The following is a 27,503-nucleotide window of genomic DNA, read 5'->3' on the forward strand; positions in this document are numbered from 1 at the left end:
TGATCTTCAACAGGATACTTTATCTAAACCTTGGTTTCCTCCTCTGTAGAGATACTATTATCTACATCCCTTAGAGGAGTTGTGAGGATTAATTAAGATAATGTGTGTACCACATTTAGATAGTACCTAGAAATTGTAAGTATTTAATAAATTTTAGCTATTACCCATTAAATACAGGACTCTTGATTTACTGAAGTAGACAGTTTCAACTGATGTTTAGACTGCATTTTCCCACTTACCCTTAACCACCAGGGGGCACCATTGCCTCTGTCCATTTTAAAGAGGTCCTTCCAAGGTCAAGATGACTTCAATTGTAAGCCTTCTCTCCATTGCCCCCTCTTCTCAGGCACTTAGGTGTATTTGGACCTAAAGCTCATTTGGCTACTTTATTCATGCCAATCCTCCCTTAACTTTCTTCTCTCCTCCCCAGGTCCCATTCACATTTAGAAAGAGATTCGGGGAGGACTGGGTGGCTCAGTCGTTACGTGGCTGCCTTCAGCTCAGGTCATGATCTCAGTGTTCTGGGATCAAGTCCCGCATCGCATCAGGCTCCCCACTCAGCGGAAGCCTGCTTCTCCCTCTCTCACTCCCCCTTGTGTGTTCCCTCTCTCACTGCCTCTCTCTCTGTCAAATAAATAAGTAAAATATAGAAAGAGAAAGAAAGAAAGAAAGAAAGAAAGAAAGAAAGAAAGAAAGAAAGAAAGAAAGAAAGAAAGAAAGAAGAAAGAAAGAAAGAGAAGAAGAAGAAAGGAAGGAAGAAAAAGATAGATAGATAGATAGATAGATAGATTCTAAGCTAGCTCCTAGGAGGAAACATTTAGTCCTTCTGATCCCTGGGCTTTCCCACTGGCTTTTTAGTAGTGGGCATCAGGACTAAACAACTTCAAAACAAGCCCATAAAGACTTCATAACACTAGGCTCCAGGACACAGTGTCAAGGTGCTTAGAGCATTGCTGTTTCCCATCCTCCCTCCAATCATTAGAGCTCCAAAATAGGTTACCCTTATGGCCACTCAATGGTTATCTCTTTGGGGGGGGGGGGACCTGGCTGGTTCACTAGGTAAAGCATGTGACTCTTGATCTCATGGTTGTGAGTTTGAGCCCCACACTGGGTATAGAGATTACTTAAAAATAAACTTTCCAACAATAATAAATATAATAATATTGATAATAATAACTATTATTATTTGGTAGCCTTACCCTGAGAATGCCCCTGTCTTTTGGGGGCACTGGAGTTCAAGCCTCTGGTCAGCTGGTTTGTCTCTGTGGATAATTAACCAGAGAGCAGAAACCAGGTCAGACTATTCTAGGGTTAGGAGGAAATCCTCTGTGAGATGCTAAATTGGGAGCAAATATTGATCAGTGGAGCTTTGAAGTCACCGAGAAGGTAGTTGAGGTCAGCGTTCCTTTGGGGCTCTGCTTGGCTTCTCTTTTTGAAGTTCTTTCCTAAGACCTACCTATTTGATCCCCAAGCCAAAGGAGTATTGTTTGGTAGGTGTGAAGCTAGGTACAAGGTAACTTGAGAAGAGAAAATGGTGGTTTTCCTCTCTTTCCCCAACTCGAAGCTATACACTACTTTCTTTATAAAGTAGGTCTATTTAAACCTGGGTTGAATGGTACTGAGACTCCTGAATCTTGTTACTGCTATGTGAAGAGATAAAAGGACTGTTCATCTGGGGCTTAGGATTTATAGATAAGGTGTTCTGGTCCTTGCGTCAGTTCTCCTCTGCCCTTAGGTCAATGACAAAGATATTCTTAGGAGGTAGAAAGGTCCTGAGGTCTTGTCTACCTACAGGAGTTAGTCAAGAGTGATGTGGAAGATTACTTTAGTACCGTGGTTCATTTAATGGTCTCTGGGAAGCATAGGATAAGAGTGTCTAGAAGACGGCCAAGTAGGAGAAGGGACCCAGAGGCCCTATGGGAGTGATGGGAGTGATGAAAAGGGAGGGTGCTTAATGCCTGATTTTGGTTATGGGGCTAGTCTGCAGCTTTTGATCTTATGGCCAGTTGTGGGGTGGGCTGGCTGCATGGGGTTATGTGACTGGAGTGGCAGTGAGACTAATGCCCAGGACTCCAAGGTTCTGGCCTGTGCTAGAAGCCTTCATTTGTTTTGTTTTTTACGATTTTATTTATTTAAGTAATCTCTACACCCAAGGTAGGGCTCCAGCCTACAACCCTGATATCAAAAGTGACATGCTCCACCTATAGAGCCAGCCAGGCGCCCTTTGAAGCCTTCATATTAAGGGGGCATGTCAAAGACTTAGATTTCCCGACGCTGGACGCCCAACTGACAGCCTGCCTTTGCTTTCCTTTTCCACATATTGGGGTCTCTTCGTATCTATAATACCATGGCCTCGGCTGACCTCAAATGATCACCAGGCAGCCAACTCTGGCACCATAGCCTGTGTCCACATGACGTCACCTCTATGGCCATTAAGTCATTCACCAAAGACATTGATCACGAAAGCGTGCCAACAGGGTAGGAGGAGCCCGCAATGATCAGTAGCGGTGATAGTATGTTAAGGGATTGGCTTCCGAGGACCTTCTAAGGTCGGACTCCTTGGGGCCTTTTTCTCTCATATTCACATCAGAACAAACCCCAAATGTATTAAGGACAAGAAGGGAAGCCTAAGAAGGAAGTTAACTGAGTTATCAGGCACATATTTAGTCACCTACACGTCCCCCCGCACCAACCCATCCTTAATTAGCCTAACCCAGGCGGTCCAATCCTGCCCTCCACAACTGCTGTCAACGGCTCAGGTCCCGCCCCCACACACACCGGACCAATGGCCGAGCCCGAAGCGAGTCCCCTGAGAGGGGCGGGAGCGAGTTCGGGCAATGGGCGGGGCCTCACTGAGGACCCCGGGCTGGGCGCCGCCGCCGGTTTGTCTACCCTTTCCCTCAGCCACCTCCTTTCAACCTTGTCCACCCGTCGGCGCGGCCTTTGGTGCAGCGGCGGCGGCTCCCGTTCCTGCCGCAGCTCTCTCCCCTCCTGCCCTCCCCACCAGATCCCTGAGTTCGCCCGTCATGGCTTTACTCACTGCGGCAGCCCGGCTCTTCGGAGCCAAGGTGAGCAACTCTGGGAGGGAGCGCGCGGCCCCAGGGTGGGGCTGAGGCGACTGCAGGCCCTCCAGCGCCGGGGTCTCCCTCCCCTACCCATACGCACCCCCGCGAGCCTTAAAGGGGCCCTGCGCTCGGCTGGCCGCCAGCCCCCTGTGGGGCTCTCAGGACCATGTGCTACGCTGGCCTTCTGCCCCTGGGGGTGAAGAGAGCGCTGCCCGCCCCCGGCGTGCGGTCTTGGGCGGGTGGAGAGCTCGGACCCTGCTGTCACCCGCGTGTCTAGGGTGGAAGAGCCCTGGGAAAAAGAGGAGCTGCCGGTGGAGAACATAGGTGTTGTGTTCCATTGGAGTTAGGGAAAGGGCCTGTTTGGAGGAGGGGGTGCGGGGGTAGGAGAAGTGGCAAGGGTGAACAGATGTGCTCACTGTCCCAGGACCAGAGCTGGAGCGGTGGCTAATTTCGGCTTCTGTTTTGTAGGGCAGGCCTTGTCGGTTCCTAAACTGCCTTTTTCTCCGACCAATTTCTGAAGCTTTTAGTGACCAAGCTTTAGCAGTTCCTGCTAGTGGAGTGGGACTCTGGTCCTTTTTGTCCTTGGGACTCTTGCACTTAGTCTTCATATAGGAGGAGCTTGGGTGGGGTGGAGCCCTTCTGTAAAATGTTCTGCATGATTATCACATATGATTGGAGAAAGAACCAGAAAGATTGTTCCTCCAAACCGCAGGCCAATAAGTGAAGATACTGGGCAGGATATAGTACTGCGAAAGTCACATGACCAACCCTACTACTTGCTCACTCAGGTTTAGCTATTGCTCTTAAGTCAACCCCGGAGAGTCCTCTCATTCTTTGAGGCCCTAATTTACTTGAATTCTGTTGCCTTTGGATCATAGGAATCTTGTTGCAGGTAATGGTGTTTTCAATTTCAAATTGCCAGTACTTTTGTCTCTGGGTAACTTAGCTCTTTAAATAGAGAAACTGCTGTGTAGAGGGGGAGTCCCAGTCCTCTAATCCAGGCAGGGACAGTCCCACAAGTGACCTTGACTTCTGCAAAGAATTTATACTTTCTCTTCTGCAGATTAAAGCTGCCAGCACCTGAAGGAAAGGAAAATCTTAGAATGGTTTTGCTGTGTGTTACCTTGCATGGTTGGCAGTTAAGGTGAAGCCTGTAGAATTACACTGGGGTTCTTCCAGGTACCCAGCAGCAAGGTGGAGACTGATCATTTGGGAGACACTTGTCTTACTTGACTGTTGCTTCTTCTGCTGCCAGGGAACAGGGTAAGGAAGCCTCTTGGGAAATGAAGCAAGTTCTAGATAGTGTTTTGGCAGAATAGGGGACACGACGCTATAATTAGCTCATTCCGGAGCTCCTAACCCGGACCAGATAGATAATCTAACCCTTCGGTGAATTTGAAAAAGCTTTTAGAATTTACCTTTTGAATATATTTTGTCTTTTAAGCCTCTGGGGGAAGCCCAGAAAGCTTTTGGGATGACAGCGCTACATAATTGTAGAATCATTATTGTTTTGTTTACTTTACTGTTAGGAATGAACCTAAGGATCCCAGAAACCTGTAACTTGGAAGCGGTTTGAAGTCTTTTGACCCTTAAAACTAGCAAAGCCCAAAAAACGCAGGAGTGGAAATTTCCTGAGATCTAAGTAGAATGACCAGGATACCAGGAAGCCTGTTCAGTTTGTCAGCATTGCTAGCACCTGCTTGAGGTTTCCAGATGTGCCTGCAGCTTAACTGGTACTCAGTTTTACTCTTGCTATTAAGGTAGGCTTTAAAAGGCAAAAATAAATAGTTTTCTGATCTGGGAGAACTCACCACCCTACCACTTTGATTCTCAAGGTCAGATGTAGTTTCACTTTTCTCAGAAGAGATTTTTTTTTTAACCTTGCTGGGTGACACAAATGCCAGTCGTTGTTGTTCCACCTTACCCACTTTAAGGTAATTTAATGAACACCTGAGTTGAAGAGCGACAAATTCAGAGCCTCCAGACTGTTTGACTTCTTGTTTACCCAGATGACTTTATACTAAGCAATGGCCTTAGTATCAGCTGTGGGTGCCTTAGCTTTATGATGTATTATCTTTTCACATGTGATCTGGGTCTGGATTTGGGTTGGGAGTTAGAGTATGGCCACCAATTCACTTCTGGACTCTTAACACCAGTGTGACTTAACAAATCCTAGTTACTTCTTGTACCATTGAGAATTGCTCCTCTAAGCTAGGATGTTCAATGACTTTGAGAAAATCAAGCCAAAAGTGTTTTTATGTTATTTCTAGACCTTTTCAAGAAGGTATCACTTAAATGAATACCCATTATTCCTTTACAGTAGACCTACACCACTGAACATCTGTATAAATCCTTGTCTGAAACTGGGTTCAACAAAACTAAGTCAGTTTTTTCTGTGAAATGTAAGTTAGGCTTACAGCCCAGAACTTTAATTTTTATATTTTTAACATTTTTTTAAGTTTATTTAAGTAATCTGTACACCCAGCATAGGGCTTGAACCCACAACCCCAAGATCAAGAGTCCCATGCTCTTCCAACTGAGCCAGCCAGGCGCCCTTTACAGCCGAGAACTTTAAAGGCAAGCACTCAAATCTGTGTGCCTTCACTTTGGTTACCAGCCTACCCAGAGTGATGTCAGTTCCTTGATGCTTACTAGATGGGCTAAAGATGAAAACAGAAAGTAAAGCCTCCTCGTGTGCTAATGGTGGGATGCCTGCATTTGTCCTTCCTAGTGGCCTTTAGATTGGTAACAGATGAATACGTGGGTGTGAGGAAGCAGTGAGGTGAGCAGTGCTAAAGTGGATCATTAGAAGGGAAGACTGGCATTCCTGTTTCTTAGAATCCAAGTGGGCAGAAGGTAGGAAGCCAGATGTGGATCTCTCTAAAACTACACTGTAATTCTTTTTGCCCTGTTTCAGTGCTTTATGTGATAAAGTTGAGTAGGGCATGAAATTTAAAGCAGTAGTGAAGCAAGCTAGCAGTAGGTCTTTCTGGCTATTTGACTGTCTTTCAGTTTTTCCCTCAACTGCCCAAATTCTTCTTTTTTTTTTTTTTTAAGATTTTGTTTTTAAACAATCTCTACACCCGACATGGGGCTCAAACTCATGACCCCAAGATCAAGAGTCACACACCCTCGACTGAGCCAGTGCTCCTGAACTACCCAGATTCTTTACGTCCCTGTATTTCGTTTATTTTTTTTTTAAGATTTTATTCATTTGAGAGAGAGTGCAGGGTGAGGGGCAGAGGGAGAAGCAGACTTCCCACTGAGCAAGGAGCCCGATGTGGGGCCTGATCCAGGGACTCCAGGATCATGACCCGAGCTGAAGGCAGATCCCCAACCAGCTGAGCCACCCAGGCGCCCCTGGGTCCCTGTATTTCTTTTAACACATTATCATTTTAAAAGTTCTTGGGGTGCCTGGGTGGCTCATTTGTTTTAAGCATGTGGCTCTTGATTTTGAGATCAAGCCCCGAGTTGGGCTTAGTGCTGGGCATAGAGCCTGCTTGAGATTCTGTCTGTCTCTCTCCTTCTGCCCCTCCCCACCCCGAAAGAAATGAAAAATATAAATAGGGGCACATGGGTGGCTCGGTCAGTTGAGTGTCTGCCTTCGACTCAGGTCATGATTCTGGGATCCCGGGAGCGAGCCCTGTGTTGGACTCCCTGCTCGGTCTGCTTCTCCCTCTGCCTCTCACCCGGCTCGTGCTCACTCTCTCACTCTTTCTGTCCCTCAAATAAATAAATAAATAATCTAAAATATATTTAAAAGAGAAAAAAATAATAAAAAGGTGAAAGTTCTATAAATGCACAGTGGGCATCATCACCTGGGTTTCTTGTTCACATTGCAAATTCATGAATCCTGTCTTCAGATTCTGATTCAGCAAAGGTGGGATGAGATCTGGAAACTTGTTTTTTTTTTTCCCCCAAGTACTTCTGTTGATTGATGATGCCTGGTGGTCCCCTTCTGTTGGGCCAGTAAAGCCACATGCAGGCCTTTTTATTTGCAACTTTATTGAATATATATATGAAATTTTTGAGTATTTGGGCTTTTTTTTTAGTTAGTGATTATTTTAAAAATGTACTTCAAAAGTGATTATTCTAAGCAATAGTTCATTTAGGCTATTTTCTCTAGGTTTATCTTCCTAGACCTTTTTTTCAAATGCCTTTAGAAAAGTTTCTCGGGATCCCTGGATGGCTCAGGTGGTTCCTGTCCGACTCAGGTCATGATCCCAGGGTCCTGGGATCTAGTACTGCTTTGGGCTCCTTGCTCAGTGAAGAGCCTGCTTCTCTGCCAGCTTCTCCTCCTGCTTGTACGCTCGCTCTCTTTGATAAATAAAATCTTTGGAAGGAAGGAAAGTTTGGAAAGTTTCTTATCAATTTTTGGACCAAAGTGTTAGGCACTAAAATTTGTAAGTACTCCTAGTGGAAGTGAGAACAGTTACTAGTTCCCCAGAAATTAGGACAGCAGATCCTATATACTTTATTCACTAGTGTACACGTAGTATGTGCAGAATAAGTAAGCGTTCAGAAAATATTTGTTAAAGAACTGTAAGGATTTCTGTTGAAAGCAAAATTAGGACTCTTGAGTATTTTCTGAGGTCTTTGGTGGTCTTCCTTGGAGTGAATCTGTAGGGAAGAGTCTGTTAGAAAATGACAATTAGGGGCGCCTGGGTGGCACAGCGGTTAAGCGTCTGCCTTCAGCTCAGGGCGTGATCCTGGCGTTATGGGATCGAGCCCCACATCGGGCTCCTCCACTAGGAGCCTGCTTCTTCCTCTCCCACTCCCCCTGCTTGTGTTCCCTCTCTCGCTGGCTGTCTGTCTCTGTCAAATAAATAAATAAAATCTTAAAAAAAAAAAAAGAAAATGACAATTAGATAGAATTATTAAGGAAACTCCTGTCAGTATGAAGGGGGTCAATGTATGAAATCTGAAGATTACTGTGCTCTGGCTGTTAAGTGGCCTGACCAAGTAGTGCAGGCTGACTTCCAATATCACCATTGTGAAACACAAATGTTAGAAGGCTTTAGTTCTCTGACCTGGTTTTGGGGAGAGAGGAGCCTTTGTCTTATGCGTGTTCTTTTTCCCTTAATGCAAGTCGTTCCTTCTGCATTGGAAGCCTTTGCAGCACAAGATTTTTCCTACCAGTTATTAGTGCATTGTGTTTGCTTCATCAACTAAGCCAGTTTTGCTGGCTTGGCAAGCTCTGATATTTTTTTGATGAAGGACAAGGGCTCTATTAAAATCAGGAGCATTTCTCTCAGGCTTTTAATGTTGGAGCTCTTGGATATATTGCAGGACATGTTCTGTATGTGCCTGGGATGGAGGGTCAAATAAAATGGCTTTTCCCCTTTGGAGTAAAGGTCCAGGGTGTGGATCAATGATAATAGGCTAAGAGGAGTAAGAGGGAAAGAACCACTTTTTAAAGTGCTTATTCAAATAGGATTCTTTTGTTCCTAGAATTTTAGGGAAGAGAGAGTAGTTTCAGATGATTTTTGGTGATTCATCCAATACCCTATTCCAGAAATACCCTAAGTATTATAGGCAAGGCAAGTCTTTGGCATGGCAGAATTTCCTGCATTTACTATTTGTCCTTATCCTCTCTTGGTCCTTTAAGATAGTGGTTCTTTTAATTATATTGTTCTGTTCTAGCACATTTGAGAACTACAGTGCAGTTCATCAATAATAGCGAACTCACTAGGAGAGTTCTTGCAAGGGGTGGCAGCATTTGAGGTTTGAAGAAAGCCTCTTAGTGATTGTAATACCCCCACCCCCACCCTGCAGAGAATCCTGGCTGTCAAACACGTGAGCCAGGCCCTTGTTTTTGGAAGTAGCTCTCCCCATGAAAGAGCTGACCTATTGAATGAGGTGACTCTCTGATTCACCTGACAGCTGCTGTTCCAGTAGGGTGACTCTACACGTGGCATGCTACCAGAAGGCAAAAGTCTAGTTGCCACACCTCTGGGATTTAGGGGGAGGAGCTGGTAGGTGAAAGTTCAGGGATGACTCAGAGGTTTGTAATCTGCCTGTCCCATCAGTGAGTATAGTCTGAACGTACTATACAAAGCTATTCAGCAGGTTTCTTTGGCAGCTAGGAGGTAGATGAACTGAGGTGTGTAGCCTTGGTGTAAGAGTCCTCCAGTATCTCCTTTCTAGTCATTTGTTCTGGGTAGTTAAATTTGTTTCCTCTCCTTGAGACTCCTCCCCTTTTGATCGGGAGGCTCTTAAGGCCCTTAAAACGGAAATCAGGGCTTTATTTCCTGTTCTACAGGTAGAGGGAATTACCCGTTCACCCCTTCCTCAGGCTTGACTGCCTCTTTCCCGGAATCCAACTCTAGGAGAGAGTAGTGACACTTGACATGGTAGGTAATAGGCCAACACTTTTCTAAGAAACACATATTTATTTATTGAACTCGCTTATGTAGAAGGCACTGTTCTAGATGCTTTCATGCAGATTATTTTGTACAGTCTACTTGTCTACCCCAAAATTGGCTTTATTATTATCCATTTAGAGACATGGAACCTGAGACTTAGAAGTTAGGTCATATAGCCAAGGTAACATGGCAAGATAGTGGCAGAGCCTGGATTTAACACTTGATCTTAATAACTATACATCCCAGGGTCTACATTCTACCCTTCTGTTCCCTTGCTTAACACTTTAAACTATGTATGTGTCTCAAACTTTATTGTTCATATGAATCACGTAGTGAGCTTCTTAAACTGTAGATTTGGATGCAGTAGGTCCGAGGTGAGGCCCAAGATTGTGTATTTCTTTTTTTCTTTTCTTAAGATTTTATTTATTTACTTGACAGAGAGCTAGAGAGCACAAGCAGGGGGAGAGGGAGAAGCAGGCTCCTTGCTGAGCAGGGAGCCCCAGGTGGGGCTCGATCCCAGGACACTGGGATCATGACCTGAGCTGAAGGCAGACACTTAACCGACGGAGCCACCCAGGTGCCCCAAGATTCTGAATTTCTTTTTTTTTTGTAAAGATTTTATTTATTCATTTGACAGAGAGAGAGACAGCCAGTGAGAGAGGGAACACAAGCAGGAGGAGTGGGAGAGAAAGAAGCAGGCTCCCAGCGGAAGAGCCTGACGTGGGGCTCGATCCCAGAACTCCAGGATCACGCCCTGAGCCGAAGGCAGACGCTTAACGACTGAGCCACCCAGGCGCCCCAAGATTCTGAATTTCTGACAAGCTCCAAGTAATGCTAATGCTGCTGGCTAGGCAGTCATATACTAAATAGCAAGGCTTTTGAGTACCTTTACATATGTCCTTATTAGACTTATCAGACTTTGAGCTAAGTACCTTGAGTGTTGTTCTAAATATGGAGAAGGAAAGGGAAACAATACAGTTGACCCTTGAGCAACATAGTTTGAACTGTGCTGGTCCACTTATATGTGGATTTTTTACAGTATAGTACTGCAAATATATTTTCGTTTCTTTATGATTTTCTTAGTAACATTTTCTCTAGCTTTTTTGTAAGAATACAGTGTGTAGTCTATATATATACAAGATAGGTATGAATAGACTTTATATTATCAGTAAAGCTTCTGGTCAACAGTAGGCTATTAGTAGTTAAGTTTTGGGAGAGTCAAGAGTTATAACCAGATTTTTGACTGCATGGGGGGGGGGGGCACCGGTCTGCATCTGTAATTCCTATATTGTTCAAGAGTCAACTGTAGTTAGTTGTTTTGCTTTGGATGTCTGTTATTTAGTAATGGAGCTGGGCTAGAACCCAGATTTCTTTTCCAAATTCCAAGTTATGTGCTCTGTCTTCTACATTAGGTAAAATTGTCCTAACTTGAATTTTTCCTGTTCTGCGCTTTCGAGTGGTTATATCAATGAATTGCTGCCTTTAAAGTCCTTCTAATTTCTTCAGTCCTTCTTTTTCTTTTAAGCTGCAGGGTTAGCTAAAAACATGACTAATCCTGATGCTGAAGGGTGTGAGAAAATGGCCATACTGTTTAATTTTATATATTTATTATATAACAAATGCAGAGTATTTGCTTTAGGCCAGACGTCATTTTAAGAGCTTTGTAAGTCTTGACTTAATTAAATCCTCACAGCAATCCTTTGAAATAGATACTGATATTGTTCCCATTTTACAGATAAGGAAATGGAGGCATAGAAACATTAAATGACTTGGCTGGAATCACATAGGTAATAAGTGGCAGAAAGGGCAGTAGAAACAGAATATGCTAGCTTTAGTCTATAGCTCCATAGCCACACTATCCACAAACTGGTGTTGCTCTGCAAAGTGGAGATCTGGCTAAGAAGTGTTGCTGATGGAGATCAGGGACAGTTGAGGTCAGCCCTCTAAGTTACTCCTGAAGCCCCTCACATGAAATGGCAAAGATGCTCAGTGCAAAGGTAATGAAGATGTCACTGATGGTGGAAGTGGGGTGATAGTTCAGTTCTAAGTGTCTTTTCCTATGCATTCTTTTAAAGTAACATTCATATAAATAGATCTGAGAAATGACTATAATAAAGCAGCAGTCATGACCCATCTGATTCCTTTAAATGATGTCTCATTCTCACAGCCTTGTTAGGTGATCTGCCATTCTTTTCTTTCTGATTTCCTCTTTTTTGTTGTTTTTTGTTTGTTTGTTTTATCTTGAAGTAAAAGAAAAGGGCAGCTCATTAATTCTAGCAGTTCTCTCTCACAAGGAGGAAAGAAGCTATTTTTGTTTTATGTTCATATTTGTGAAAGAAAAGGCCTCCAAGCTGAGGGAATTCCATTTTCGTCTTTTTTTTTTTTTAAGATTTTATTTATTTATTTGAGACAGAGAGAGAGCATGAGTAAGGGGAAGGGGCAGAGGTAGAGGGACAAGCAGACTTCCTGCTGACCGCAGAGCCCAATGTGGGGTTTGATCCCAGGACCCTGAGATCATGACCTGAGCCAAAGTCAGACACTTTGACCAACTGAGCCACCCAGGCATCACTCCATTTTTATCTTAATTAAGATCTGGACAGTCACTCTTTGCTGAGCTTGGATAGATTTTTTTATTAAAAATTCCCATTTTACAGATAAGGAAATGGAGGCATAGAAACATTAAATGACTTGGCTGGAATCACATAGGTAATAAGTGGCAAAAAGGGCAGTAGAAACAGGGCTTGAACTCAACCTCAAGATAAGAGTCGCATGCTCTTCCGACTGAGCCAGCAGGGTGTCCCTGCCATTATAGAAACTTAAAGATGATTTAAAAGTGGAAAAATGGGGGCGCCTGGGTGGCACAGCGGTTAAGCGTCTGCCTTTGGCTCAAGGCGTGATCCTGGTGTTGTGGGATTGAGCCCCACATCAGGCTCCTCCGCTATGAGCCTGCTTCTTCCTCTCCCACTCTCCCTGCTTGTGTTCCCTCTCTCGCTGGCTGTCTCTCTCTCTCTCTGTCGAATAAATAAATAAAAAATCTTTAAAAAAAAAAAGTGGAAAAATGATCATTATGAAGAGATTTTTAACGTCTTTCTTCTCTCAGATGAGATGTTCCCCTGTAGCCTTTTTGGAAACCAAACCACCACAACAACCAACCACCCACAATTAAAAGGTCTGCTGCGGGGCTGATATAGTCTCTGGGAGGTGGCCCTTCTATAACAGGGGATCTGTGGGACCGTGGAGCATGGAATAGAACTTACTCGCATGTTTTCTCTTGTACCCTTTTTGGTGACTAGTAAGAAAAGGTAAAATTATTTCTTAGGTGCTAGGTCAAGTTCCCATTTACCCCATGTAGGGTGAAGAGACTAACGGCCTGTTTGTGCTACCTCCTTTTGCCCCAGTGGTCCTCAGTGAGGCAGAAGAGACTCTTTTGGAAGTTAATGAAAGAAGTTAAATTCAGGCCTGGTTAACAAGCTGAGGTAGTCCCCCTTTGCTTTAGGGACATAGTAGCTTACTTGGTACTCTCTGAATTTAGCTTTGAATTGTTTGTTTTTTTTTTTAAGATTGTATTTGTTTATTTGACAGAGAGACAGCCAGCGGGAGAGGGAACACAAGCAGGGGGAGTGGGAGAGGAAGAAGCAGGCTCCCAGCGGAGGAGCCCGATGTGGAGCTCGATCCCATAACGCCGGGTTCACACCCTGAGCCGAAAGCAGACGCTTAACGACTGAGCCACCCAGACACCCCTGAATTGATTATTTTTATTTATTTTTTATTTTTCTAATCTTTTTAGTTTTTAAGGATTTTATTTAGAGAGTGTGTGTGCGTGCACGTGGGAGAGGAGCAGGGGGAGGGAGCAGAGGGACAGACAGAATCTCAAGCGGTCTTCACACTCTTGATTTTGGCTAAGGTCATAATCTCAGGGTCATGGGATCAAGCTCTGCTTGGCTCCTCGCTTGGTGCAGAACCTGCTTAAGATTCTCCCTCCCTCTCCCTTTGCCCCTCCCCCTTCTCTAAAAAACAAAACAAAAAAAACACCTTTTTTTTTTTTTAAAGATTTTATTTATTTATTTGTCAGAGCACAAGCAGGGGGAGCAGCAGGCAGAGCAGGCAGAGGGAAAAGCAGGCTCCCCGCTGAGCAGGGAGCCCCCATGCGGAACTTAATCCTGGGACCCTGGGATCATGACCTGAGCCAAAGGCAGACATTTAACCAACTGAGCCACCCAGGCATCCCCCTTTTCTGAAGGATCTCATCCCTTTTCAGTTCTCCCTGATGCCCCAACAGAAGGAGTACTAAATTCTAAAAAATCTCCAGCCTTACTGAACTCTCACTTTAGGCATGTAGTGTTTTGGGAGTTTACACAGTACTATTGCTTCAAATGATTTTCAGCACAATCCAACAGCAATGCAATAGTTACAAGAAAAGGTGTATCTGGCCTTTTGGCAAAGACAGGAAAGGCTTGGTCTTGCTCATGGATTAGTTTGTATGTGTATGTAATCTTTTTAGTTTGCAAAGTGCTTTCACATCATTGTAATTTAATTATTACAAGACAGCCTGTGAGATGTGTGGTGGGTATTTAACACCAGTTTTATAGATGAGGCTTACTTTGACTATCTCATTTTATCTTCAAAATAATCTTGTGCAGAAAAGTTAAATCTTGTCAAATTTATAGCTAGTTAGTATAATTGGTTGTCCTTTTCAAAGGCAGTGTAGAACTTTCTGTTGCTACTCAGCAATCTTCTCATAGAAAATAGCTTTTCTTTTGGGGAGAAAAACCTATCTCTAAACATAGAAAACATAGCCTAGCTACACTATTCATCTTTGTAGTGAAGAATAGGCTTGAATCTCAGACCTGTCTTTACGGTTCTCAAGTATATCTTTAAAAATTCCTTTAGTACAGTTGTGTAGGTGATAAACTCAGCTTTTGTTTATCTGAAATGTCCTTACTTCACCCCCTTCGTTAAGACTTTTTCCTCACCTGGATATACAACTTTAGCTTAATAATTATTTTCTGTCAGCACTTGAAAGGCAATTTTCCAGTTTTCTAGTTTCCCAGTGCTGTTGTTGAGTAGTCCGTCAGTTGTTACATTGTAGGTATTCTGTCTTCTCTGCTTTTTCCAGGAACCTTTGAAGTAGTGTGGTGAAAGGCTGCCTCTGCCTGTGGGCTCTCTAGGCTGGAGAGGTTGAAGTACTGCCAAAAGACTAGGTGCTGGAGAGATCTTACCAGCAGGGTTAAGTAGTTGATCAGTTTCCTCTTTTGCTTTTCTGAGGGCCACTGAGAACTATTGACGGCTAGATTGGGATGGCCTGGGTACTCTAACAGCTGCCTCTCTGACCTTTTCTGTGCCTAACAAAACCCAGCCCGGAAACCCAGGTGATGGGAAAGAGCCTCTCCTCAGGGAATGCTACTAAAGCTATTGGATGCAAGACGCAGAGTGAAATCTGCAATTGCCTCCAGACTGGGAACTCCTTCAGAGCTGTTCAGGGCCTTTTACAGTTTTTTTATGTCAGACTGTCCTTGGAGGCTAAGGTGGAGAGAAAGAGGATGAGTCACTATTACTCCTTCTTGTTAATATATAGGAGGGAAGAGTAACTGTTGCATAAGGTTTTGTGTTTTCTTTTCAGAATGCATCTTGTCTTCTTCTTGCTGCTCGGCATGCCAGTGCTTCCTCTACGGTAAGGTTTGGAAAAGAGGACTGAGAATCACTGAGGCAGTCTGACCCTAGGATGGTTGGGTGGGGAGCAGCAGTTGGTTACTACCTGGCCTCTCATCGTTATCCTAAGTAACTCTGAGAGGTGTCCATTGTTATTGTTGTTATAGCTATTAGTATTACTACTATTTTAAGAAATAATTTATTCAGTGGTGTAGTGAGATCGGAATATGAAATATTTTTGCCTAATGTTTTTAAGTTGTATAAAATAGGCATCACATAAAATTTTCCATTTTAAGCGTCTTTAAGTGTGTAGTTTAGTGACAGTAAGCGCATTCACATCGTTGTACAGCAGTCACCGCTGTCCATCTCCAGAACTTTCTCATCTTCCCAAACTGAAATTCTGTACCTACTAAATAATAAACTCTCCACTCCCTTCCCTCTCTGCCTAATTCTTTACCTCATCTCTGCAGAGCATCTGTCCAGATTTCTCTGGCAGAGAGAGCCAAATTCTAAAAAGCAGTCTCAATATACCTACTTTGTCGGAAAAATCTAATCAACATTTTGACCATCACTTAACCTCTCTACTTCTCTTGTTAGAATTTGAAAGACATATTGGCCGATCTGATACCTAAGGAGCAGGCCAGAATAAAGACTTTCAGGCAGCAACATGGGAAGACGGTGGTGGGCCAAATCACTGTGGACATGGTAAGATTATGGGGTTTTGGCTGGAAAAAGTAGCTGGAAAAACAAAAGTACCATTCTCTTCACAGACTATTCAGAAGCATCCTGTCCCATACATGGAAATATTGGTGCTTATGATGTTCATTAGAAATTAGACTGTTTTTTTTTCTGTGAATTTAATAGTTCAGCCTAACCTAATTTACCTATGGGAGGGATGAATGAAGTTTCTATTCTTCTTCCCAACACCTGAGCTTTTGGGGCCAGGACTGTTAGAATTAATGCTGTGCTGGTCATCCATTTATACCACAGCTCTAGCAGGCCATCTAGAACAGTTTTAGGATGGCTGCTTCTCCAGCCTGAAGAGTCTGAGCAGCTCAAATAATTCTACAGCAGTGTTTAGCCTTTGGTCTTCTATCTCCTTTCCCTGTTGTAGATCCCGTTCTTTCTTTTTTTCCCTTAAGATTTTACTTATGTATTTGACAGACAACACAAGCGGGGGGGGGGGGGGGTGTCAGGCAGAGGGAGAGGGAGAAGCAGGCTCCCCACTGAGTAGAGAGCCTGAAGTGGGGCTCAGTCCCAGGACTCTGGGATCATGACCTGAGCCGAAGGCAGTGGCCTTCGTCTGAGCCACCCAGGCGCCCCTGTAGATCCCATTCTCTTGACTTTGGTTGGTGGAAATGAGGGTGTAAGAGTGGGTAGAAGAAAAAATAAAATACAAGAGGGGCGCCTGGGTGGCTCAGTTGGTTGAGTGTCTACCTTTGGCTCGGGTCGTGGTCCCGGGGTCCTGGGCTCGAGCCCCACATCGGGCTTCCCTCCTCGGCGGGGAGCCTGCTTCTCCCTCTCCCTCTGCCTGCTGCTCCCCCTACTTGCTCTCTCCCTCTCTGTCAAATAATAAAATCTTTAAAAAAATAAAATAAAATACCAGAAGAAAAGGAAGCAAACAGACGCAGACACATTAAATAAAGATAGCGATTTTTCAACTTAAAAATTTCATTTCCAATGTTAGCAGGCTTTCTTACAAAGTTTTAAGTTTCCTCCTCAGAAATCTTCCCACAAATGACGTCTTGCAAGTCAGAGAATGTATTTCCTCTCTCAGATCCCATGAAACACTAACAAGCTCTAGCCTGAATTATTCTGACTACTGGTTACATCCTGTCTTTCTTTAGATGTACGGTGGCATGAGAGGCATGAAGGGATTGGTATATGAAACATCAGTTCTTGATCCTGATGAGGTAAGAGACCCTCACGTCAGTACTAATAATCACTGAGTTTACTGACTGTTGTGCACACCATGGATGAGACTGGTGAGGGTAAGGGAAACAAAGCATCTGCCTTCGTGTTTTGGAAGATGGAAAATAGGTACATATGGAAAAACTGACGAACAAGTCTACATTTTCAGTATATCAACAAGTAAAACTAAAAGTACCAAACAGAATTATGTGAAGATTTAAGCTTTAAAAATTCTTTTTTTTTTTTTTAAGCTTTAGAAATTCTAACTTGTTAAAAGGTGTGATAAGAGTGAGAGTAGTCAATTATGTAACTTCCAGGCTGATAAATTTAAGATTTGCACCTCTTACTCTTTTCCATCAAGGGCATCCGTTTCCGAGGCTACAGTATCCCTGAATGCCAGAAACTGCTGCCCAAGGCTAAAGGGGGTGAAGAACCCCTGCCAGAGGGCTTATTTTGGTTGCTGGTAACTGGACAAATCCCAACAGAGGAACAGGTAAAGCAGGATATTAGCCCTTCTCATTCTCCTCCTCCTTTGCCTTTCTCTAATCTCAGACACTTAATCCTGATCTGGCTCTGGGTGGTGGTTTATAGTGATGTGTAGTGAGGGGAAGGAATCAGAGCAGAGTTCTGCTGTATAAGTGGCCTGGGTTGAATTCTCTTGGATTTTCTTTACTCTGTTGTCACTGTCTTTTTATTTCTCTTCTTTTCCCTTGCCTAGTGTTCTGAGCAATGTTTCCCTTTCCACAGGTGTCTTGGCTCTCAAAAGAATGGGCAAAGAGGGCAGCTCTACCTTCCCATGTGGTCACCATGCTGGACAACTTTCCCACCAATCTACACCCCATGTCTCAGCTCAGTGCAGCCATTACAGCCCTCAACAGTGAAAGTAACTTTGCCCGAGCATATGCAGAGGGTATCAACCGAACCAAGTATTGGGAGGTAGGAAATTTTGATGCAATGATTGACGTGTGGTGGGGATTCAAAGGACTTGAGTGTGAAGGAAGAAAAAGGAATGTAGAATCTTCAGAAGAATGGCTTCTCTGAGTTATGCCAGAAGCTCATTTAACAAATTTTTATTTTAGGCTTGCTTTCTTTCAGTCCTTGGGATTACATAGATAAATGGAACATGCTTTCTATCACCAAGGTTATTGGTTTGGTTAGGGTGATATACATGTAAAAAATTGCAATTCAGTAATCTTGCTGTAATAGAGGTATTACACAGGGCTGTTGGAACATTGGAAAGGATGTGACTTAACTGCAGGGTCCCTGGGGAAGATTTCGCGGAGTAGTCTTACCCTAGCCCCAGAAAGTCCCTTCTTCTTGTTCTTCAAATAAAGAGAACCTTGAGATGTTAGGTGAATGGCAGCTAAGGCAGTTCTAGAGTCTAGGAGGACTAATGCCAGTGAGCCACTGTTCTGTACTGTCCGGCTCAAGGTACCTCTCAGAGGCAGAGGGATGGTTGGTGTCCTGGAAGTAGGATCCAGACACAAACGAGCTTTATTTTCTGAAAATGAAATGTGACCCTAATAGCTTGAACTGGTCAGAGTATGTAAAGACTATTGTGCCTTGTCCCAGTGCATAGTACATAATTCCTTTCATCCTCTTTCCAGTACCCTACATGGTACTTACAAGACACTGGGTAAAGGACAAGTTATCTGGCTAGGTTTACAGCAGGACATCTCATTTTCTTTTCTTGTTTGGAGACAGATAATATGGGAACAGAATGGTTTCGTTTTGTAAAGCAAGTACGCTAGATGATTTGACCAGGAGAGAGCCCCCCCAGAGTTCACCTGATGCATGGCACAGAAGAGCATGCGTAGCCCACTGGGCTGATGCAATCCTCTTGGGGTTTTGGCAAATCCTGCTTCATTTGGTTGGTCAATATTTACTCAGTGCCAACTGTGTATAAAGAATTGTGTTTGCTCTCGGGGGAGAGTGAGTTTGAAATTAGTCTGGTTGGCATTGAGAAGGAAGGTATAGGAATGATAGAAAATATACACATTCACAAGCACTTGAAGCATATATAAAGCCATACATGAGCAGGTTCAGAAGTTTGTATAATCTGAATCTGTTGCTTTCCATTTTCTTTTTTAAATGCTATTCAAGCAGTTCTTACTTGTGTGGGTCACCCTGACAGAAAAGGTGAAATTGAGATCAGCAGTTCTCCTATTTTAAAACTTCTCTTTTAGAAATTGACCACTCAGATGTGCCCGTTACTGCTTACAGTGCTGTTGTCTTGACTGTCACAAGAGGGGGAGAAAACAGCTGCTTCATGCTTTACAATAGATGCCTATAAGGTATTTCCGAGGCATCCAAACATGCTTCATTGCTGCATACTATCCTTTATCGAATCGTTAAAATGAATCTTGTTTCAACGTATAGTCATTGATTGTCTTGCCATTACCTGTTCGTGAGATGTCATGTGAGTGTGGTTGTCTTGAGGTGAATGTGTTGTATATATTCCAGGACGTTGCCGATCTTTTGGAGAGTATTATATAAGCAGTACTGATGTATTTGTCAGCCTTAGGCTGTGTGTCTGATAAGTTGACACGGCACAAATATTAGCACCAGTAATTGCTTTAGTTTGGTAGAACTTCATGCTCTTTTGCTATTACACCTTGTATCTCTCTCAAAGGCCAGACACACTCTTTCTGTTCAATTCTCTGCCTTGGTTAATTTAACCATAGGCTTCTTAAGTAGAAATGCATGACATCATTAGGCTGGTTATTTCTGTTTACAAATCTATGTTGAGGCGTTTATGTATGACCTGAGTTGTTACTAGAGCCATCAGTTCATACTGTTTTTTTTACATATACCTCAAGAGGATGATCTGCATGCAACATTTCTTCCGTAACAGAGATACATAGTATAATCTATTGAGTTGAAGAAGTTAGGTCTGTTGTTGAATGACCTCACTTCACTCATGACCAAGAGATTGCTATGATGCAACCAGCTGTGTAATTGTGAAATAGCCTTAAGATGTTGAATTCAGTAAAATTTGCTAAGTAGCTGAGAGATCAGGTTTTGCTGATAATGCCACCTTTGTAAAGCCAATGAACGGTATACATATGTTTTGAATTTTTTATAATAAAATCATCATCCAAACACCTGAAAACTCTTGAAAACATGCCACATATTATGCTTAAATGCTTTATAATCATTATCTGATTTAATCCTCAGAGCAACCCTATGAGGTAGATTTTACTTGTTATTCTCATTTTACTGAATGGGAAAACTGAGGACTAGAGAAGTAGCTTGCCCGAGGTCATGCAGCTAATAAGTGATAGAGACCAGATTCAGACTTGAGTTTCTTTCCCCCAAGGGGCTCTTCGCCATTAATACTAGCTTTCTTTTTTTTCTGTGTCTCCTTAATAATGATTGAAAGCTAACTACCTGGCCAGGATTTTACTAATAGAGATGCTGGCTCACGTTGGTGATTACAATCAGCTTTGTAACCTTTATTCCAGATAATTGTGACGTTGGCATGTCTTAATTGTCTTTTTATTTCCAAGGCTTTATCGATGAAGAATGTGTTGGTACAAATAGCTAATAGCACCTCATTCTTAGCTTATTAAAGAAGAAATAGCAGGAGTTCTCTGTCAGATTTTGTTTTGTTTTGATCTCTTCTTAACTATACAGCATTGACCATGACAAAAAGCAGGGTAAGGATCCCACATTGTCACACCTGGTCTGATACATGTTGATTCATAAACTTCATTCTCCGTAGCGGAAATTGACACGATCTCCTTGATGTGTTTTCTTTTTGATGCGGCCATTCATACTTTCCAGATAGTTTTGCAAGTTAGTATATATTCCATAGATAACAGTTTATCTAGCCCAGGATCCTGTTCTTTGCATTATTAATAAGCTAATCAATCTGGGTCTCTTAGAACTGCATATACTTGATGCAGGCTTCTGGAAGTAACCTACTTCCTTGGGGGATATAAAGGAAGTGTACTTAGTAGTATGATTGTCATGTAAGTAATCTCTTGAGAACCTGAAAGTGTTAGGCTGTGTCTTGCTTCAAGTAGCTTTTTAATTTTGGCAGTATTCTTATTGAATCCAGTGGCATTGACAAAATTCACTGTTTGATACTTTTTAAAAGTTGTTTTAAAAAGGAAAACAGTACCTAAACCCTGTCTTCTCCCTAAGGAACTTAAAATCCCTTTGAGAAGATAAAATTGAGACATAAGAGTTGAGCAAGCTATTAATATCACAGGCAACTAGATTATATGTTTCTCTTTTTTAAAAAGATTTCATTTTTAACTAATCTCTACACCCAATGTGGGGCTCAAACTTACAACCCCAAGATCAAGAGTCTCATGCTCTACCAACTGTGTTTCTCTTTTTTTCTTTTTCTATATTTCTCTTAACAAATGAGCACAACGCTATTTATCAGGTAGTCTCTTCTGTTTTAAGTTTAAATTCCAGTTAACATACAGTGTAATATTAGTTTCCGATTACAGTACAGTGGTTCAATACTTCCATACGTCACTGTGTGCTCATTCGGGTAGTCTTCCTAAAGAAAAATTGAATCTGAATCTACTCAAGCCTTTAGATCGAACTCTCAGTTTGTAGGAAATACAGTAGACAGAGAAACACATTTAATGATATCACAGGTATATAAGCAGCAAAATCTAAACTGGGAAATTCTCTAGAATTGTGTGATCCGATTTTCCACGAATGAATTGCGAAGTTAAAAGAAAGAGAGAGCGAGCACAAGAGGGAGCTTAACATTGATTAAAAGAGACTTCAGAGACATATGAGATGATTGCAATGTGGGCTGTTTTCAGTCCTGAATCAAACAAATGAGGTGGGGGGCTTTATGATCAGGGAAATTTGAATACTGAGTAGATATTTAATGATATTGAGGATTTAATTTTTTCCTGTGGGATAATGGTTTTGTGATTTTTATTTATCAATAGCTTTTATCTTTTAGAGATATATGCTTAAATATTTATACGTTGGAATATATAATGTCTGGAATTCACTAACAGTAATTTGGGAGGGGAAAGTAAGGGTGTGATGAAACAGGAGTGTCCGTGAGTTGATTGTTTAAGCTACATGATGCTTATAGCCAAGTGGGTAACTTTGGGCCAGTTACTTGACCTGGCCAAGCCCCAGTTTCTTCATTTATAAAATGAGGGATAGGGGCGCCTGGGTGCCTCAGTCGTTAGGCATCTGCCTTCGGCTCGAGTCATGATCCCAGGGTGCTGGGATCGAGCCCTGCGTCGGGCTCCCTGCTCAGCCGGGAGCCTGCTTCTCCCTCTCCCACTTGCCCTGCTTGTGTTCCCTCTCTCGCTGTCTTTCTCTGTCAAATAAATAAATAAAATCTAAAAAATAAATAAATAAATAAATAAATGCTGTATTACCTTACAGGACTATTGTGGGAAAAGAAAAAAAAATGCAGATAACCTGTCATAGTGCCTGTTACATAGTTAAGTGCTTAAAAAATGGAAGCCTTTGTTATTAATTAACAATTGAATGCCAGTCTTTGACCCTTGGCATATATGGTGAATTTTCTTTGAAAGATGGAACATAGAATTAATAGTTAAAACCTGGTGTCTTAGCACATTCATTGGGTCATGTACTGGGAAAGATCATGATTAAACATAAAAGTCTTCAAAATCTGACTTTGGGGGCGTCTAGGTAACTTAGTTGGTTAAGCATCTGACTCTTGATTTTGGCTCAGGTGTCATGAGGTAGACCCCTGCATGGGATTCCGTGCTCAGTGGAGAGTCTGCTTGAGATTCTCTCCCCTCTCCTTTTGCCTCTTCCCCCCCCAATAAATAAATAAATCTTTTTTAAAAATCTGACTTCTGCATTTAACTGAATGCTCTGAGCTTTAGTTCCCTCATCTTTAAAATAGAGGTCATTATGTAATTCGTTGAGTGGTAAAAATTGGAAATAAATAAATAAAATCTTTAAAAAAAATAAATAAAATCTTTAAAAAAATTATTTGACATAGAGAGAGAGGGAGCACAAGGACGGGAAGCAGCAGAGGGAGAGGGAGAAGCAGGCTCTCCGCTGAGCAGGGAGCCCAGGACTCTGGAATCATGACCTGAGTTGAAGGCAGACACTTAACCGATTGAGCCCCCCAGGCGCCCCGGAAATAATGTTTTAATACACACAAGATATACATGAGATATTATGTGTGAATCACTTAGTGCAGAGCCTGGGTCATAAAATTATTGAGTTAAACAGTTATTGTTGACCTCCCTATATAACCACTGAGCATAAAACCATCAACCAAGTAGCCCAATCCCTGGAGGACAAACAACATCCTTGCCTAATTCTTTTTTGTTGATAAATCGTTTTCTTTTTTTTCCCATTTCCTCCTCTCATCAGTTGATTTACGAAGATTGTATGGATCTGATCGCAAAGCTACCTTGTGTGGCAGCAAAGATCTACCGGAATCTCTACCGGGAGGGCAGCAGTATTGGGGCTATTGACTCTAAGCTGGACTGGTCCCACAATTTCACCAACATGTTAGGCTATACCGATGCTCAGTTCACCGAGCTCATGCGCTTGTACCTCACCATCCACAGGTAAGCTAGACGCAGAACCGTAGCCCCCAGATGGCCGCTTGGCAGGGAATTGTAAGAAAAGCTCCTTAACAGTCTCATCTTCTGGGAACAGGTGGTAGGCAACACGGAGATGGAAACATGGCATAAGGGATCACACAGGGCAAGAAAGGAGTCTAGTCAAGGAAGTCTAGAGGTGTGCGGAAACTAACCGCAATCATATGAAGAAGAAAGTAATGCTTCTAAGAAACTGGGGAGAGGTACTAGTTGGTCACAGTAGGTGATCTTTCAGCTTTCCAGGAGTCTAGTCAAGGAAGTCTATAATATATAATATATATATATTATAATATATTATATATATATTATAATATATATATATAATATATAATCATATGAAGAAGAAAGTAATGCTTCTAAGAAACTGGGGAGAGGTACTAGTTGGTCACAGTAGGTGATCTTTCAGCTTTCCAGGAGCTCCCTCTTCTGGCCATTGCTATTAAAGCTGGAGTGAGAGTCTGGAAGCTTGGCACACAGGCATCATCAACCAGTGACCTCTCCAGCCCTGTGGATTAGGAAACAAAGGCTGGTAGTGAGATTGGGACATCTCTTACCAGAGCTTTTCTCCTTTCTCATTTCCCCCACAGTGACCATGAGGGAGGCAATGTAAGTGCCCATACCAGCCACCTGGTGGGCAGTACCCTTTCAGACCCCTACCTGTCCTTTGCAGCAGCCATGAACGGGCTAGCAGGGCCCCTGCATGGTTTGGCAAACCAGGTAAGACTCTTCCTTTTCTTTTCCTGCTCCATGTTTTTCTTACTCCCACGCTTTTCTTCTGATTTTGGCATTCTCTGCTGGCATATGTGTTGATACTGTCTTACTCCCCAAACCTTACCCATAGGAAGTACTTGTTTGGTTGACACAACTACAGAAAGAAGTTGGCAAAGATGTGTCAGATGAGAAGTTACGAGACTACATATGGAACACACTGAACTCAGGACGGGTAAGCAGAGATGCTTAACAGCTAGGAAAGAAGCCAAGACCCAAATTGTGCAATTTGGAAGAATTGAGAATAGAATAAAAGAGGTCCCCTAAGTCAGAGAAGACTTTTCCCCCCCATATTTGTCTATCCTGAAGAATTTAAAAAGACAGGAACTTCTACTTGAGAATACAACTGGCTTTTTTACCCTCATTCTTTGCAGGTTGTCCCAGGCTATGGCCATGCGGTACTAAGGAAGACAGATCCACGATATACCTGTCAGCGAGAGTTTGCTCTGAAACACCTGCCTCATGACTCCATGTTTAAGCTGGTTGCTCAACTGTACAAGATTGTGCCCAATGTCCTGTTAGAGCAGGGCAAGGCCAAGAATCCGTGGCCCAATGTAGATGCTCACAGTGGGGTGCTGCTCCAGGTGAGTCTTCCCTTCCCTGCTTTCCCTTGAATTTGTGCCAAACCCATGTTCGCTGCCATGCAGAAAGTCACCTTCCTAGTCAGAGCAAGGACTCATGCCTCCTTCCTTATCCCTTTGATAAAGTTGCCTATGGCGGAGGGCAGGTGCAGGCAGGAGGAAAGGAGTGTTCTCTTTTCAGAATCCCAGTTACTGTACTTTTCCTAGTGTCATTTCTATTTAAGGCTGACTCGGTTAAGGTTTCTGTCACCCTGGACTTGTGCGTGCCATTACCTCGGGGCGTTTAACAAAACTTTTTTCTCTTTTATCTTACAGTACTACGGCATGACAGAGATGAATTACTACACAGTCCTGTTTGGGGTGTCACGGGCACTGGGTGTACTGGCACAGCTCATCTGGAGCCGAGCCCTAGGCTTTCCACTAGAGAGGCCCAAGTCCATGAGCACGGATGGTCTGATGAAGTTTGTGGACTCTAAGTCAGGGTAAAACTGAAGACTGGGGGAAACTACCAGAAAGTGAGGGAGCTTTAAAAAAAAGTATAATTTTGTTTTGTTTCAGGGGGCTTTTTAAGACTTAAGATTAAATTGTATCTGAGGCACTGATAATAAGTTTGAGGTTAAAATATAAATTAAGACTTTAAAAGATAAAAAGTAACCCTTTCTTCCCCAACCAGTTCCTTTTTCCTGCCTGGTGAGTTGCCCATCAACTGTAGGGTGACCAGGACTAGTGCATGTGGTATGGGTTAGGTTTGGGCCTCCCACCATCTCTAGAGTGAGAATCTGGCTCTTCTTTGCCTCAGTCAAAGCTGTTTGCAGAGAATCTGTAGTCACTTCAGAGCTTTTGGTTCTACTCTCTCCAGCCCTTCATAGGCCAGCAAATCAGGATTCTGCCTCTTCTGTTTCCATAGGAATCATGTTGGATTGTCAGCTTTATCAAGCCCCATTGCCCTCTCCCGTGCACACAGACACTTCCTAGCAAGACCTGTAGTTAGTTGGACATCTTTGGCATTTTTTTTATGCTACCAGGTGACCATAAATGCCATGGCATTTGTTGTGACTGGCACCCAGTGTTCGATTTTTTTAAATTATCCTATGAAAATTAAGATCTGGAGTGTCCTTTTCCCCACTACTTTAATACTCCCCTCCTTGCAGATTTTCTATACCTACTGCACCTCAAGCTGAGGGTGCTGTGGACCTCCCCTTCTTGGTCCTCACTAGAGACCTCTTTCAGCAGGCTGTATATGCCACTGTCTAAGCTGTGGTCCTTCCCAGTCATTTGGCTTTTTCAGTGCTTAACATGAACTGAGTTTTCACTTCTGTGGAACATAAACCACTACCCTCTGACTTCTTTCCCCCTTTATTTTAATATGCCATGGGCCATCAAATAAGGACTTGGGAATGACCAGCATGGTATCTTCATAGTCTGGTTCCAGGGATATGGGTACTTCTTTCTGAGCAGGGAAATTATTTAAGATTGAATGTGGTTTCCTTTGAATATCAGGTCCTGGGGCTGAGAACATTAAAAATAGTAGGCCTCCCTCCTCTTTCCCTGCTACAAGGAAATATCCCTTTATTTATCAAGGTCCTTATCCAGCCCCTTCGCCAAGAGCTCACAGTACAGTGTTTGTTTTTTAGAAGCCCCATTTGCACAGGTTTTCAGTGACTCAGAATGCTCTACTGCCTTTTCTTTAAGAAAGGATTGAAATACACTCCTCCTGTGCCCCTTCCTTCCCTTGCAACTCCTGCCTGTGTTTGTGTGGACCCCTAATCCCAGAACCACTCTGAGATGGACACACTGTCTGTAAACCCCTGGGTAACTGTCAAGTCATGATCCAGACTTCAGGTTGTTCTGTATAAAATGCAAAATAAATGTTTTTATTAACAATGCTTGAGCCTGCTATCAAATAAGGCCTGGAAGAATCTCTGTTATAAGGTAAGGAATCTGGCTAGCAAGATCCTGGACAAAGTGGGTTCTAAGTTATGCTGCACATCCCTTTATCGTTAGGTGGGTTTGACATTCATTTACCCTAATAAGACAGGGTCTCTATGAAATTTCCAAAGGAGAGTTCTGTTTTTCCTCAGTGTTAGAAGTCCTTGACCTTTAGCTCCCCCATCCTTCCTAATTTTGTTGGAAGATAGAACACTCAAGGACCATAGCTGAGACCTCACAACTGCTTGTGACTAATGCAAGGAAACTGGTGCAGCCCCCTGGGTGAAAAGAACAAACCATACCAAGGGCAAACGGAGGAGGACTGCTAGCTCTGGACCCGAGCCACTAGAGGGCTCTGGTACTGTGTGGAATGCCTATTCTTTGCAGTCTCTCTTAAGGAAGTCCTCAAAATAAGAGGTGGTCCTAAGCCCATCAGCTATGTGGTAGATCTGAGGCCAGATTATTCTGTCCTGAGATTCCTGCTGCAACTGACCTTCTGAAAAAGTCTATAAATAGGCGAGGGAGTGGGTACTAGGTCCTGGCTTGTAGAATGTGCTACTATAGTTAGCAGGGACACTATGTCCAAGAGGCCTTCTTGCACCTTTACTCCCCTGAGGAAGGAAGCCATGACTTTCTTCTGCTCTGCTATAGCTACAT

The 27,503-nt window shown here is 43.0% G+C and overlaps 1 protein-coding gene across 1 annotated transcript; it reads left to right on the forward strand.

Moving 5' to 3' along the window:
* The first annotated feature begins 2,831 nt into the window (after positions 1-2,831).
* CS (citrate synthase) lies at positions 2,832-26,801 on the forward strand. The gene is made up of 11 exons (XM_026500276.4): positions 2,832-3,068; positions 15,051-15,101; positions 15,677-15,784; positions 16,927-16,992; positions 17,352-17,483; positions 17,738-17,926; positions 23,336-23,535; positions 24,156-24,285; positions 24,410-24,511; positions 24,711-24,920; positions 25,233-26,801. The coding sequence occupies exons 1-11, from the start codon at positions 2,838-2,840 to the stop codon at positions 25,401-25,403; spliced, it is 1,590 nt and encodes a 529-aa protein (XP_026356061.2). The 5' UTR covers positions 2,832-2,837; the 3' UTR covers positions 25,404-26,801.
* The last annotated feature ends 702 nt before the right edge of the window (positions 26,802-27,503 follow it).

This window comes from Ursus arctos, unplaced genomic scaffold, assembly GCF_023065955.2.
Source record: "Ursus arctos isolate Adak ecotype North America unplaced genomic scaffold, UrsArc2.0 scaffold_21, whole genome shotgun sequence".
NCBI lineage: Eukaryota > Metazoa > Chordata > Mammalia > Carnivora > Ursidae > Ursus > Ursus arctos.

What these genes read in the sequence shown, in the direction of transcription:
- CS (XM_026500276.4), top strand. Translation starts at nt 2,838, where the DNA reads ATGGGCGGGGCCTCACTGAGGACCCCGGGCTGGGCGCCGCCGCCGGTT. An exon ending in TGCATGGTTTGGCAAACCAG is followed by an intron (nt 24,286 to 24,409) that starts GTAAGACTCTTC and finishes CCTTACCCATAG; the next exon opens with GAAGTACTTGTTTGGTTGAC. An exon ending in ACAGTGGGGTGCTGCTCCAG is followed by an intron (nt 24,921 to 25,232) that starts GTGAGTCTTCCC and finishes TTTATCTTACAG; the next exon opens with TACTACGGCATGACAGAGAT.